At 37.5% G+C, this 15,330-nt stretch overlaps 2 protein-coding genes across 3 annotated transcripts; both read right to left on the minus strand.

Annotated features, from left to right (window-relative positions):
• Positions 1–2,134: 2,134 nt before the first annotated feature.
• LOC107610797 (uncharacterized) lies at positions 2,135–6,133 on the minus strand. Its single transcript, XM_088495486.1, has 4 exons — positions 5,130–6,133; positions 4,366–5,020; positions 3,358–3,541; positions 2,135–3,276 (listed from the first exon to the last, which is right to left on the minus strand). The coding sequence occupies exons 1-4, from the start codon at positions 6,131–6,133 to the stop codon at positions 2,135–2,137; spliced, it is 2,985 nt and encodes a 994-aa protein (XP_088351612.1).
• A 1,649-nt stretch (positions 6,134–7,782) lies between these two features.
• On the minus strand, positions 7,783–10,865 carry LOC107613685 (adenylosuccinate synthetase 2, chloroplastic). 2 transcript variants are annotated; one of them, XM_088497386.1, is made up of 4 exons: positions 10,462–10,865; positions 9,008–9,700; positions 8,551–8,862; positions 7,783–8,363 (listed from the first exon to the last, which is right to left on the minus strand). In XM_088497386.1, the coding sequence occupies exons 1-4, from the start codon at positions 10,744–10,746 to the stop codon at positions 8,193–8,195; spliced, it is 1,461 nt and encodes a 486-aa protein (XP_088353512.1). In that variant the 5' UTR covers positions 10,747–10,865; the 3' UTR covers positions 7,783–8,192. The 2 variants fall into 2 exon arrangements, with proteins under 2 accessions (XP_088353512.1, XP_088353513.1); XM_088497387.1 differs by having other exon boundaries at positions 9,008–10,197; positions 10,255–10,851.
• Between the last annotated feature and the right edge of the window lie 4,465 nt (positions 10,866–15,330).

Here is a 15,330-nt window from a genome sequence, read left to right on the forward strand (position 1 = left end):
CCCTGCATTTGATTGACTGACATCTCTCACGTTTGCTCCTTGAAAAAACTGTGCACACTCCTGCCGAAGAAAGGTAAGCAGTGCATCTCTCAAAACTCTTATTGAATTGGGATTGATCATCAGCTTCCTTGTCCTGCTTGACATTGTGGGTGTTGCTCTCTTCAATTTCAGCAGCAATATGATTAGCCATAACTCTGTTGCTAGTCTCTCGTGGCCATTTCTGCCTTTGTAGATGAGATAAAAATCCATGTTTGTGGTAACAAGTATCCACAAGATGCCCTGCCTTGTGACAATAAGAACAGGTCTTAGGTGCTGAATTCCTTCCACCTCTACTTCCACAAGTTCCTCGTCCTCTTTCTCTAGAAACACTACTTGGATTATTGTTGAAATTATGAAATGAATTGCTCAAAGCTGGGGGTAGGAAGTAAACACTTGTTGGATCTTCAAGTAAATTGGTACTCGATTGTGGCTGCAAACTTGATAGTTGGCTTATAATGCGAGTTAGATTTCGAAGCTGAAAGCTCTCATGTGAGCCGTCCCTCAACATTAGTTCAGAAGGAGTGTTGGCCATTGATACTAATTCAATGCTCTATTTGTATCCAAAAGCTTCACCTCTTTCACGATCCTCCACGCTCACTGCACCATGATAAAATCATGATCTGGATCTGATTTTATCGAAAAAATAAGATTGAAATGGAAGAAGAAGACTCATAGAAAGTGAATTTTGTCATATGAACAAATACAAAACCTAAAATTAAAAGAAAAACCACAGAGTACATTGGAGTACATATTGTTATCCACTATTTATAGCTATTAGAAAATTAACCTTAGTAAAATCTAACTCAATATGGTAAATAAATTAACTATGGTTATGAGGTAATTACTATTGATAGCTTTAACCTCTAATCAAAACAAACTTTTCTATCATTCTAACTAAAGTTACAAAAACAAATACTATCAAAAGAAAATTATTCAACCATAATCAGTTACAGCTTGCTTTTATGAGCTATTAGATTCCGGCTTAATATCATCTCCAACACTATAAAATAAGGCAAACATAAAAATTCAAATTCCTCATTTATTCTCATGAAAAAGAAAAGAAAACAGAATGGAATATAAGATTATATATCATAAGTGATAAACTAAAAAACAAGTTACTTGGACATCCACACACTTCAAGTTAAGGATTGTGGAACCTCTCTTTTGAGTAGTATCCAAATTCTTTGATATACTTGCGGTGATTGATCTTGATATCTCAGCTTCTTAAGCGTCCAAATAAAATAAAACACAGGAAAAAATTTGAAAAGGAAGCTCCATCATTCATCCATTCTGAAGCCACCGCCCAACATAAACCATTCTTTGCAAAATTATAACCTTTTCCATTTTTCTAATCACCCCATGAACACTTGCTATTACATGGGACAGTAAAATTGGTCTTGAATTTGTAAATTGATACAGAGAGGCCTCCTAAAGTTGGAAACTTTAGTTGCAGGGCTTAAGTCATATTAGTCTATTCAGTTCTAATTCCATTTTTACACACACAAAACGAGTATGCAAGATGGGCAATGGATTAAACGAGAAAAGCGAGAGCTTTTGAATAATGTGTGTTATGTAGCTACTAGCTACGTAGTAGGTACCTTTTCCAAGTCAAGAAAAAGGGTGGTGATACTGATGAACTGTTGCAGAGAGAGAGAGGGGTGATGATTTCTTCTCAGTCGCTCCTTTCTCTATTGTTTCTGTGTCACAGTTGCTATCAAAGGATTGCAGACCAAAGAGAGAGCGAGTGAGAGAGCTAAATGAAGCTATTTACTAGTATGTGTTGGTCTTTTATTTCATTTTAACCACCTTTCTTGCGAGAAATTTGTATTTTATTTTGCTTGCACTCAATTTTATTTTGAATTTTTTTTCCAATTTGAAGTTTATAAGTTTTTCTTTCTGATTAATACGAAAAAAATAAAAATATATATTAATCATTAAAAATATTTTAATTTTTCAACTCTTATACACTAATATCTAAGTCAAAGAAATGAATAACATTTCAATTTTAGTAAATTTTTTTCTCCAATTCTCATGTCTTTTTTTTTTGTGACTAAATAGAAAAGAAAAAAAAGAAAAAAAAAGAGACAAAATTAAATTAATTGGCTAGATTCATATCTAAATCTATTGGATGTTGAAACTCACTCCATGGTTGGCTCCAATTCGAGTGAATGTCCGCATCAGAAGCGGCTGCTTTAGCCATACAATCTGCAACACTATTTGCATTCCTCTGAATTAAAAGAATAGAGACTCTCCAATTCCAATTCATAACCTCCTGTATATGCTTTGCCAAATCCCATTTCGGAATATCCTTACCAAGCATTCTTTGGTTTACCAAGAAAAGAGCTTCTAAACAGTCTGTTTTATAAATAACCTCACGAAATCCATTCTCCCAAGCAAGAAGTAAACCTCTCCAAATTGCATACAATTCAGCAAAAAGAACACTGCATACTTCGACTTTCCCAGTGAAACCTTTCAACCAACATCCATCAGGATTGCGAATGATACAACCAAAACCAGCATAGCCAAGAGGAGCAAAACAACTAGCATCACAATTCAATTTAATAGAATGAACTGGAGGTGGAACCCAATGCAAACAAAGCGAAGGAGGAGACAAAGATTGATACATAGCAAAAATAGTGTGAAACTCCCTTATTGAACTACGAATCAAACTCACCACTTTACTAGCATTCCAAGAATCATCTATATTAAATAAGTCATGATTCCTGCTTCTCCAAATCCACCATATGGTCGAAAAGAAAAGAAAAACATCTCCACTCCTTGCACCTCTGTAGAGCCAATCACGTAAATCCGAGTTATCTGAATACAGGCCTAAAAGGTTCCAGACCTCCTTGGCACTAGGGCACTCCCGAAGACAATGAAGAATGGATTTAGAACCATTCTGACACTGATGACAGGTGCTAGATAAAGCTAAGCCACGACCTAAATGAAACTCTGCCGTAGGAATAGCATTATGAAGACTGAGCCAAATCAAGAACTTGTACTTCTCAGGAATATACAGTCGCCATACCCACAACCAATTATCATGCTCATTCCAGTCAAAGTTTCTTTTGGCTAGCCAACTGTACCCACTCCTAGCTGAGTAGAGTCTAGAAGATGCCACACCCCACGACCAACCCGAACTCTCTCCAGCATTCAAATCCGGATTATAAGCATTCAAATGCTGTTTGACATCTTCTGGAATGATAGAGAAAATATCATGGAGATTCCATTGACCATCTTTCCAAACGTCTCTAATAGTTAAATCAGAGTCAGATATATGTACAAAAGGGACATCTTGAGCAATTGGGCCCTCAATACTCCAATTCTCAAACCAAAAAGATTGATCAAGTAACCTAACGTACCAAGAGAAGGCATCCTTAAGAGCACCAAAAGCCTTTGAGATACTCTTCCAAACATGAGAAGCGTTGCAAGGGACAGGGCCATCTAAAACTTCCTCATTCCTCAGATACTTCGCCCTCAATAGAGCAACCCAAGGCTTGTCCTGACAATGAAAAAGTTGTCAAACCAATTTACCAAGTAAAGATATATTAACACACATAGGATCTCTAACACCCAGGCCATCAAATTTCTTTGGAGTAATCACGGTACTCCAATTAACAAGAGAAAGACCTCTACCATCAACTGGACCCTTCCAAAGAAACTGTCTCATCATAGAAGACAATTTATCGCAAACCCAATTTGGAAAAAAAGATACTTGCATATGATAGACAGGAATGGATGTTGCAACAGAATTGATCAGGCAAAGTCTCTCTGCTTTATTGAGAAGCCTTCCTTTCTAGTTATCTAATCTTCCCCTCACCTTTTCATTCACCGAATGAAAAGAAGCCCTACTGGTACGGGAATGATTAAGGTTAACTCTAAGATATCTTCCTAAGTCCAAAGAAAAACGTATTGAAGAAACACTAGTAAAAATATCTCTTCTACAAGCAGTCACATTTTTAGAACAAAAAGCTTTAGACTTTTCAAGATTCACTTTCATGCCAGATGCCTTGCAAAAAATGTTAAGAGAATGCATGACCATTTGGACCTGACTCTTTGTAGCCTGACAGAAAAGTAAGAGACCATCTGCAAACATCAAATGAGAAAATTTTGGGCCACCCCTAGTGATAGAAACTGGTTTCCACACACCCTCGACCACCTATGAGATATATAGCAAGCAAGTCTTTCCATACAAAGCACAAATAAGTAAGGAGACATTGGATCGCCCTGTCTAAGCCCCCTTCTAGGAGTAAAACTATCCAGTCTATTCCCATTCCACATAATAGAAAGAGATGATGCACGGACACAATTCATAATCAAATTAACAGTGATGATAGAAAAACCAAAAGCAATGAGAGTACTCTCCAAAACCCTCCAATCCACCCTATCATAAGCTTTTTCAAGATCAATTTTAAAAGCAAAACTACCTTTCTTGGATTTTGTGTGCTTCATGAAATTTAGAATTTCTTGGGCCGCAATAATATTATCAGGAGTACCACGACCCGGAATGAAACCTCTTTGTAAAGGACTAACAATATCTGGAAGAAAAGGCCGAAGTCGATTAGTCAATACTTTGGTGATAATTTTATAAACAACATTACACAAGCTAATAGGCCTGAAATCCTTCATAAAGGTAGGGTTATCAATTTTAGGAATAAGCACAATCAGAGTTTCCATGATGCTAGGATTTAAGTACTCTCCCAAAAAAGCACTCCGAACAATATTCCAAATCTCAGTGCCTATTATCTCCCAATATTCTTTAAAAAAATAAGCTTGAAAGCCATCTGGACCAGGATTCTTAAAAGGGCTCATACTGAATACTGCTAACTTGACTTCCATAAAAGAGACAGGGTCAATTAACTTAGCACAAGCCTCGGTGCTTAGAGTGGGCATCGGAACATCTCCTAAACAATCAACCTCAACCTCTTCCGTTGTACCAAAGAGATTCTTGTAAAAAGAGAGGGCTTCTTCCTGAGAATATCTGGATCAGTAGACCAAGACCCATCTCTAACATATAATCCATGTACTCTATTATGGTTTCTACGCACCAAAGTCTGAAGATGAAAGAATTTAGTGTTCTATCCCCATACTTGACCCACTGCTCTCTAGATTTCTGGTACCAAAAAAGTTCCTCTTGCAATAAAAGCCTATTGTAAACTTCCCTCAGCTCAGCTTCTTTAATTCTCAGAGATAACACATCGGTAACCTCCAAACGCCGTTGAATCTGATCAATCTGATATTCCAGCTTACTTTTTCGCACAAAAATATTTCCAAAAATCTTTGAGTTAAAGTCTAAAGAAGCTTGTTGAACCATCTTAAGCCTTTCAGTAACGCCTCCAAACTCTTGATTCCAAGCCTTACTAATAACATGTTTATAAGAAGGATGTGTTGTCCACACAGTTTGGAACCTAAAAGGATGAGAACCTTTCACTCTGGGGCCACCATGACAACGAACTAAAATAGAACAATGATCAAAATGAAGCCTGCTAAAAATTTCAGAATAACCCTCAGGAAACATTGTCATCCACGCCTCATTAACTAGAGCTCTATCTAATTTTTTAGTCAAGTCCCTGCCAGCCTGAACTGCTCTATACCAAGTATATCTCCTACCAGTCACTTTAAGATCAAAGAGCTCACAGTCATCTAGAGTAGTAGCTAATAGACTAGCTCTGTGAGAAGAAAAATAAGCACATGTACTCTCGTCTGCTGCCACAATCTCATTAAAATCACCAACGACGATCCACGATCCATTATGGCCTAAATTAATAGAACGCAAATGATCCCAAAGCATACTTCTTTTTTCGAATTGAGGACTCCCATACACTGCACTACAAAGCCAAACTAAGTTACCCACACTCACTTTCACTGTGATACATTGGTCAATTTGGTCAATAACCACACAAGAAGCATTAGCAATAGAAGATAGAAACCAAATGCCACCCCTTTGTCCTACTGTTTTCTCAATACCAACACAATGAAAACTCAAATTATCCCAAAAATTCTTCAAATTATTAAACATGGTATGAGTCTCAAAGAGAAAGAAGAAAGATGGTTTATATATTCTAAGCAAATTTTTGCAATGCACACGGGCCATCTTGTTAGACGCACCTCTCATATTCCAGGCTATAATATTGAAACTATCCATAAGAAAACAGTAAAAAGGGAGTTCCAATAACAAACCCGAGACTCAACATGATGTCCCTGTCTTCGACGATCCTGCCTTTAATGGACTCTCAAGTTGCAGCACAATTTTCTCCGTCGAAACTTGCGCCACACCCGCCGTCGATGCTCTATCCTTATCTACTAGTGAGTTCTGCAAAGAGTTTGGGCGAGGACGCTTTCGCACAGTGCCATTTGTTGTCTCACCTTGCTATTGATGATGAACATTGTGCCGGGTCTCCGAAGAAGCCACACTAACCGGTTTTCCAATATTGATGCCCCTGCTTAATTTTACTTTGGATCCAGTAGCATGTGTTGTACGTTGGTGATTAGGCCTTGTCCAAGTATTGGTAGCCTTGTTAGGAGTCTTCTTTGCTTTCGGTTGGACCTGATGGGTGCTAGGAGAAGGCTTTTGACCCATTTTATACTTTCCTTTTCTAATCACTTGAGTCCAGCCTTCCAAATCCTCATGTTGTGCATGGTCTACATGAACAATATGCAAATCACTCTCCACCAAATTCGGGACAGCAACATTTACAGTCACATCTCTAATATTCTTGCCAAAATTAAAACTTGTCTTTTCCACATGCACTGGATTTTTTGAATTTGAACTTTCTAGCTGCTTTGCTACATCGCCGACCACCTTGGCATTAGTTCCTCCTCCCGCATTGCTGTCAGTCTTGCACACCTTCATATCATGACCAAACTTGAGACGGGAGCCACAAATAAGGTGAAGACTTTCATATTCAACCTCATATTCAACACCTTCAACAAGAATCTTCTTAGTCACTGGCAATTCTAAATCTATTTGAACACAGGCTCGAGCATATTGTCCTCTTTCAGCTAATTTTGTTGCCAAATCAACCTTGACGGGAATGCCAACTGCAGTCGCAACACGGAGCATTGCATCTTCTTGGTAGCACTAAATTGGTAATCCGAAAATTCTAATCCACACTAAAGTTGCTCCAAAACAGTTTTCACTTGATCTAAACTCTTGATCCCAAGGCTTCACAGCCACATAATTTCCCTCGATCATCCATGGACCTCCTAAGAGAACATTTTCTCGCTCCTTAGCCACATCAAACTTCACAAGAAAGTAGTCAAACCCCACGTTCAATAAATCAAAACCTCCCTTAATCCGCCATACCGTTCGAAGTTTATGAGAATGTCTATTTAAGCGAATGAATGACCTAACTATAAAATAAGTTATATTTCTAATTACTAAAATGTGTTGGTGATAAAATATGTGTATCACTTAAATGGTATTGCCTAAATTCTTCTACAATTTCCCCTCAATTATATAAGTAACTTCCTTTTGCAACACATTTATCACCCTTCATCTTCTATCATTCGTCTACATCTCACATACAACTGTCTCCTTTGTTTTTATTGACCCTTGTAGCAGATATTTTTGCTGCTCATTGAAGGTAGAAATTAGCATAGACAAATTGCTTGACAACACTGCATCTTATATTTTTTAAGAAATTTAAAATTTTCATTCCCCACTCCTAAAACTGAAACAACTGAAACCGGTGGTAAGTGGTAACTGATAACTGAAAACACAAATCAGTTGAAACAAGATCACAACACTGAAACTATGGAGATACTATTGAGAATGAAAAGCCCCTGGAGTTGTTAAGTACAACTGTACAACATTATTTCTGCTAGATGAATCATAGGCAAGGACAAATGTTATTCGGTTATTCCCATATAGCTAAATTCATATACTACTTTAACTACTCAGCATTCCTGCAAGAACTGCAAAATTATAGGGTAAATCCCCCATATCAAATTACTGCAGAAATCTAACAATACCACTGCTTATAACAGAATAATACATCAATTAGGCAAATCCTTCACTAGTCACTATGAATATGTTTCATCCCAAACCTCCAAAAGTTGGAGGGAATAAGTTACTTCTTCCACAAAAAATCCCGAGTTTGCCTTTAGAAGCATGAAAGCACAACTATGACCTCTGAGGAATTAGTAATAGATCACTTGAATATGAGGGCGTCGCGTCCTGGCCCAACACCAATGTAGTGAATGGGGACACCAACAAGTTCTTCTATCCTTTCCACATACTGCCGGGCAACCTTCGGAAGGTCAGAATAGTTTCTGATCTTAGAGATGTCGGATTTCCATCCAGGAAGTGTTTCATATTCCACCTGCAACATTAAGATAAATAATTATAAGAAAATACATTTAAAATTCCAAGGCAATAATAAAAGACGTCTATCCTTCTTAAACCTTACAACTTCACAGTAAGAGTTGTGTTTGTTTATAAGTAATAACATGAAAAAAAAAAAGAAAGGAATGTTCAGCCATAGAGGAACAAAGATAGATGAAGTCTACCTCCAATTGCTCAAGAAGACGGAGATCTGAAGGGAAAGATTTGACCGGGGTACCATCAGCATGTTTATAAGAGACTCCTAACTTTATCTCACCAAGATCTGATAAAACATCTAGCTTAGTGAGATTCAATGATGAAAAACCATTGATCTGGCAGGAGTATTTCAGCGCAACTATATCAAGCCAACCACATCGTCGAGGACGGCCAGTAGTTGTACCAAACTCCTGCCCAGCAAATCTAAGGAGATCACCCCCTGGACCCAAAATTTCTGTTGGAAAGGGACCAGAACCAACTCTTGTAGTGTATGCTTTCACCTGCAAATTTCAAAATAAAAATTAAAGAAACCATTTCATATGTGTCGAATAAGCTTAAATTGCAGCATTGAGTGCGCTTGTTTGAACTTTAAAAAGAGGTCTTTTGTAATGTAATAACTCCAACATAAGATAAACAGCCACATACCACTCCTATTAAGTCACCAACAACTCTTGGAGCAATACCAAGACCAGTGCATATCCCACCAGCTGACGGGCTAGACGAAGTAACAAATGGATAAGTTCCAAAATCAATGTCCAACATGGTTGCTTGACCTCCTTCAACCAAAATCTTCTTCTTTTGTGTTATAGCATCATTCATGACATGCACAGTATCTGCAATAAATGGTTCCAGTCTCTCAGCATATCTCTTGTACTTTTCTACTTCTTCCTTGAGCATTTCTGGACCATATTTAAAATCTTTGAACCTTGATGCTGCATCTGATAACAAAAGATCAAGCTTCTGTGGGAAAGTATCCATGTGCCTCAAATCACTTACCCTAATACCATTACGGTTAGCCTTGCTAGCGTAGCATGGCCCAATGCCTCTCTTGGTCGTGCCAATGAAAGATTTAGCAAGTTCGGCTTCCCTTAACCCATCCACTTCTTGGTGGAAATCAAACAACAAGTGAGCACGATCAGATATCAAAATCCTCCCCTGGCAAGAGATCCCACTAGATTCAAGGCCATCAATTTCCTTAAACAGCCCCGGAAGATGCACCACAACTCCATTCCCAATAATACAAAGGGTATCCTCGTTAAGAATACCAGAAGGAACAAGATGAAGGGCGAACTTCTTTCCTTCTGCATTGTAAATGGTATGCCCAGCATTAGCTCCACCCTCATAAAACATAATCACAATTTATCAGAGCAAAATAACAAAAATATTTGGCAGACAATAGAAATTCAGCCCAAAGCAGCCCAAAATTATCTTATTTTGCATATCTTAATTATTGCTGGAATAATTTAATAATATTAGATGTAATTATAAATGTTACATGCATAAAATATGCATGTTAAAGTAAACAAGGTAATTTTGGTGATTATCTCCCTAGCATTACCGGCAAAATTATAGTGATCAGCAGCACCTATTGAGACCAAATATTACAACAGACTATCAAAATTCAACAAGGTAGCTTATAGCGAGGAAGCATGCAAAACAATAAACGTGTTCAGTCACTCTCCTTATCTTACCAACCAAATTTACAGAAACTTAAATCATTCCAAGAGTTTTAGGCAACACAATGATTCATTCAGTTCTATTTAGCTAGCAAGTGGGTTTATCAAGCAGAAACAGCTTCAATTACACTGTTGCAACAACCACCAGAACAAGGCAAACTCAACCACACAATAATTTAACAACTATCTCTGCACCGAGTGAAACGATTTCACCACCGAAAACCAAAATAAACAAACAAAACACTTTTTAAGGGAAAAAAAGAACACTTTTTTTCATTTAGAACATCCAACACGACAAACACAACTTCAGCATACATCAATTTCACCGAGTTTCCTGAATTACTCACGATTTGTGTGATAGCGAAGAGGGATAAAAAGGGAAAAAGGAAGGAACTTCGAGAGCAATGAGAGGGGGAGTAGTACCTGACAACGAGCAACAATCTTGAAGTGTTGAGCTAAGATATCGACGAGTTTGCCTTTGCCCTCATCACCCCATTGGCAACCCAAGACGCCAGAGACCTGACTAAGAGATCCGATTCGACCGTCGGAGGATTGGGCGGTGGCGAGCTTGGGTGGAAGAGAAGGAGGGGCTACGGGCTTGGCTGAGCATACGACTACGTTTCGAGGTGTGCAACGGAGGAAGGAGAATGAAGGGCATTGAGGGTTGAAGAGCGTGTGGGAATCCAGTGTGAGGTGTGAGATGTTCATTGCGTGATGATGGTGGTGGTCGCGGGCGAGAAAAGAGCGAGTGAGAGAAGAGAGGAGTTCTGATAGGCTCCGTTGTGTTAATGTGTTTATTTGGATTCTTTTTCCACTCTCTGCACGTAAATGCCACGGGTTAATAACTTTAGAATTTAATTTTCTAGTTTTACCAAATAATTTTTTGTGTGGAAACTCAGGTGCAGTTGACTTCATGTAAAGTTGATAACTGAGAGTCGTTAGATAATTTGACTTATTTGACTAAATTTTTATCTAACGACTCTTAGTTATCAACTTCACGTAAAGTCGACTGTACTTACATTTTTATCTTTTTTTTTTAAATGGAATAACAATGTCATACACACTATGATAGCAAAGTGGTGCGTTTTTTCGAAAGTTCTAAAGATTATCGAACCGTTTTTATAGTTAACCGATTTAACGGTAGTTCAGTCGTAATAATCGTTTTATAATAAAATAATAAATAAAATATAAGTAAAATATTAAAATTAACAAAAATAAACTAAAATTATCAAAATTTTTAACATTATTTTAATAAAATCAGCACAATAATTAATATGTTTTAACAAAGATTAACAAAATTTTTAATTTAATTTTTATAAGTTCAGCATAATAATTAACAACTGAAAAAAAGCACTAAATAAACAGTGAATCAATAACAGTACAATCTATCATCAAGAAACTTAAACAAAATTTAACATTAGAAAAAAAGTGCAATTTTTATCAAACAATAAACTAATAACAGATTTATCAATTTAAATTTATCATCAAGTAGTGAACAAAGTCAATCAACCAAAAAAATCAAAAGAATATTTAAAACACATTAACACCACAATAACACCAATAAAAAAATTTAAAACAAAGCAACAAAAAAAAATATCTAAAAGTCATCATTGCTGAAAACATTAACTTGAGAAGTGTACTCAAAGAATCAAAGCCTAACTAGAATAGCAAGTAAGCAAGCAAAAATTCACAATCTCCTCAAATTATAGCAGTAAGCAACTTGAAAAGGAAAGTACCAAAAAGTAATTTTCAAGTAAAAAATTCATATCACCAATTCTAACCAAAAATAAAACTAAATCTCAAAAACAAAGAAATCTAAAACAATGATGACTGAAGGGAAAAAAATCCCAAAAATCACCTTCCATTTGGCTGGAACTCAAACACAGATGCGAGAGAGGGAACAAAAATGAGGAACTCGAACCAAAAGACACAGGCGATGGAACTGGAACAGACGACGGTTGGAGCCCGATGGAATAGAAGTGGCGCGACAGAAGTGGAACAGAGCAAGGTTGTCAAATTCGCGAGTCTAAATAAACTCATGGAGCTGACCTAGACTCGACTCGTAAAATCATACAAGTTTATCTGTTTTGAATTTTTTTTATAAAAAATATATATATCATATATAATATATATACTTACCCAAATATAGACATTGAAACTTAACAATTTTCAACTCAAAACACATAATAAATTAAAATAGTACATTAGTACAACAATTACAACAAGTACTGATAAACTAAAAATCTAAAACTAAAATCTTTCACGATAAAGCATCTAGTTCAACATAGAACACAATAGAACAAAAAAACAACGAAGCAATAATTATATAAAAATCTAAAACTAAAATCCTCTAATATCTTCATCTTCTATGACATCAATATCAACATTATTATCATCACCATCTTTATTAGAAACATCATTTCTTTTAGGATAATTAAATTCAGAATTCAGACATTCAATAACAACTAACAAATAATTAAATTCAAAATTCTTCCTAAATAAAAAATGCAGTAACAACTAACAACTATCACAGAATTAACTTAAGTTTAACAATGAATTAAGTAACAACTAACAAATAAAAACGCAATAACAACTATCAACTATCACAGAACAACTATTACATAATTAACTTAAGTTTAACAATGAATTAAGTAATTAACAATGAATTAACAACTATTGCATAATTCAGTAACAAGTAACAACTATGACAGAAAATAGATCAAGTAAGAATTGAAGTAATTAAGTTGTAGATCTTTTAAAACGTACCTGAATGGAAAAGAGGTCCCAGGCAGTTGTATTGTCACTGTTGTGCAGTTAGACAAGCGCGGCGGTGCGCGAACAGAAGACGAAAGCGCGGCAGATGGCAGAAGAATCGACGAGCACTGGCAACCGGCAACGCGACAAACGACGGCAGCACAGAAAACGACAGATGCTCCACTTGAAGTGAAACTGAACAGAACAAACTCAATAGAGAACGAGAGAAGGAGAAGCAGAGCAGAGAGTAGGGAGCGACGTGCGTACAGGTGACCGATCGGCAACGAACGGTAGACAGTAGATGGACAGAGGTGAGAGGTCAGAATAATGAGAGAGAGAGAGAGAGAGAGAACGGCGAAGGGAGGGAGAGAAGAGTGAGTGATGAGCCAAAGCCATATGGTTGCAATTTTCTTTTGATTTTGGGCCATAACGGCGCCTTTTTGGGCTAAAACGGGCACCGCCATCAAACTCGCGATTTTGACCGAGTTTATGCGACTCTAGCCGAGTTTACTCAGAAACAAGTTTATGTACGAGTTAATTCAATTTGATTACCCAAACTTGTACAAGTTTATGAGTTAATTCGCGAGTTTGAGAATAATGAAATAGAGGCAACACACTTGAGACGATTTGACGAGTTGTGATGGCAGAAACAAGTTGCCATGACAGTGGAATAGCAGGGACGGCGACTGGAGTAGATTCGAAGGTGCTACTGGAATGGCGGCACTAGGACGGTGGTCTTGAAGAAGAGAGAAGAGATGGCGATACAGCTTGAATGACGAAGAAGCGCAAATGACCGGACGAAGACACGGTAGTCTTGAACGCAATCAAGAGACCACTCTCCCTTGTGCGTACACCATAGCGCTAGACGCCCAAAATCGGCCCTAGACGCCAGGGTGGCAATGGCAAGTCCTCAAGATGTGTGGCTTCTGAAGCTAAACGCTAGGTCCCGGCGTTTAGCGCCTAACCTTCTAAATCTGATTCTACCTCTTCAGAGCTCCCAGCTCAATTTAAAGTGCACCTGTTCCTATGCTATTCAAGATGCATGACTCTAATACAGTTAAAAAACAAGGAAAACTGTGAGATATAAAAACAAAATAAATAAAATGCATAGAATAAAACATAACTAAAGGATACTAAAGGTATTGGGTTGCCTCCCAACAAGCGCTTCTTTAACGTCATTAGCTTGACGGTTCACCCCTGCTGTTAAGGAGGAGGTTGATCATATTGCTTCAGCACCTCCCCTCTCACTATGAATCTTCTCCATGTGTCTTCATGGAGTAACTCAACATGCTCAAGAGAGAGGATCCTGTTCACTGTATAAGAAAATGTCAAATTGTGAGTCAATGCAACTTTCAATCCTGGAGAGAAATCTTCAGTGGGGATTTTCTTGTTCCTCCAACCCCTAGGTACCGTCTTCCTGGGAGCCTCCTTTGGAGTTGACTCCTAATATCCAACACCAAACTTAGATTTAATATTAGGAGGAATTTTATTAATCTCCACCATAAAAGCTTTGGATTGTAGCTCATATTTTGTATCATCAGGTGGTTCCGGGAGGAATGGATCAGTGGACTCAGTCCTCATGCACTTCTCCCCTTTATTGGAGTGATATGAGGCTTTGAAGATATGAAAGACCAACTGCTCATTGTGCACTCTCGGTATTAATTCACCTTTTTCCAGATCAATGAGAGATCTTCCAATAGCTAAGAATGGTCTTCATAGAATGATGGAGAAGTTGTCATCCTCTTCCATGTCAAGAATCACAAAATCTGTTGGGAGGAAGAACTTTTCCACCCTTACCAAAACATTCTCCATCACTCATTATTCCAGCCTTACAAGTTTATCTGCCAATTGAATAGCTATTCTTGTTGGTTCTACCTCCTGAATTTGCAACTTTTTCATCACAGAGAGTGGCATCAAATTGATGATCGCCCCTAAATCACACAATGCTCTCTCAAAGGTATTATTTCCAATGATACAGAAAATTTGAAAACTCTCGGGATCGGACTTTTTTACTTGGCAGGTTTCTTTGAATGATAGCACTACACTCTCTGGTTAACACCACTATTTGGTCTCCCTTCATAGGTGTTTTCTTAGATAACAACTCTTTCATGAAGTTAATATACATTGGTATTTGCTTAAGAACTTCTATTGAATGAGTGTTGATGTGGAGCGCCTTAAATACCTCAAAGAGCGTTAAGCATTGTTCATTCTTGTGTTCTTCTTGAAGCTTTTGAGGAGGCGAGACTTTTGGATTGCACTTAGCCACTGAGGTCTTGGTGTGCATAAGCAGAGAGATAATGGTCTCCTCAAGGTCTTCGGCTTCTTTCATATTTTCTCCAACTGGCTCTTCATCACTAGAGGGTTGAGTGTCCACCTCTTTTTCACTCATCACGTATATCGCTTTACATTCCTCTCTTAGATTTGGAATTGTATCATTGGAGAATGTATTAGGAGGCCTCTCAGCATTTCGCTTGCTCAATTGTCCCATCTGCACTTCCAAGTTTTGAATTGAAGTCTAGTTTCTTGTATGAAACTATG

This window comes from Arachis ipaensis, chromosome B8 (assembly GCF_059453495.1).
Source record: "Arachis ipaensis isolate K30076 ecotype BB chromosome B8, ASM5945349v1, whole genome shotgun sequence".
Taxonomy (NCBI): Eukaryota; Viridiplantae; Streptophyta; class Magnoliopsida; order Fabales; family Fabaceae; genus Arachis; species Arachis ipaensis.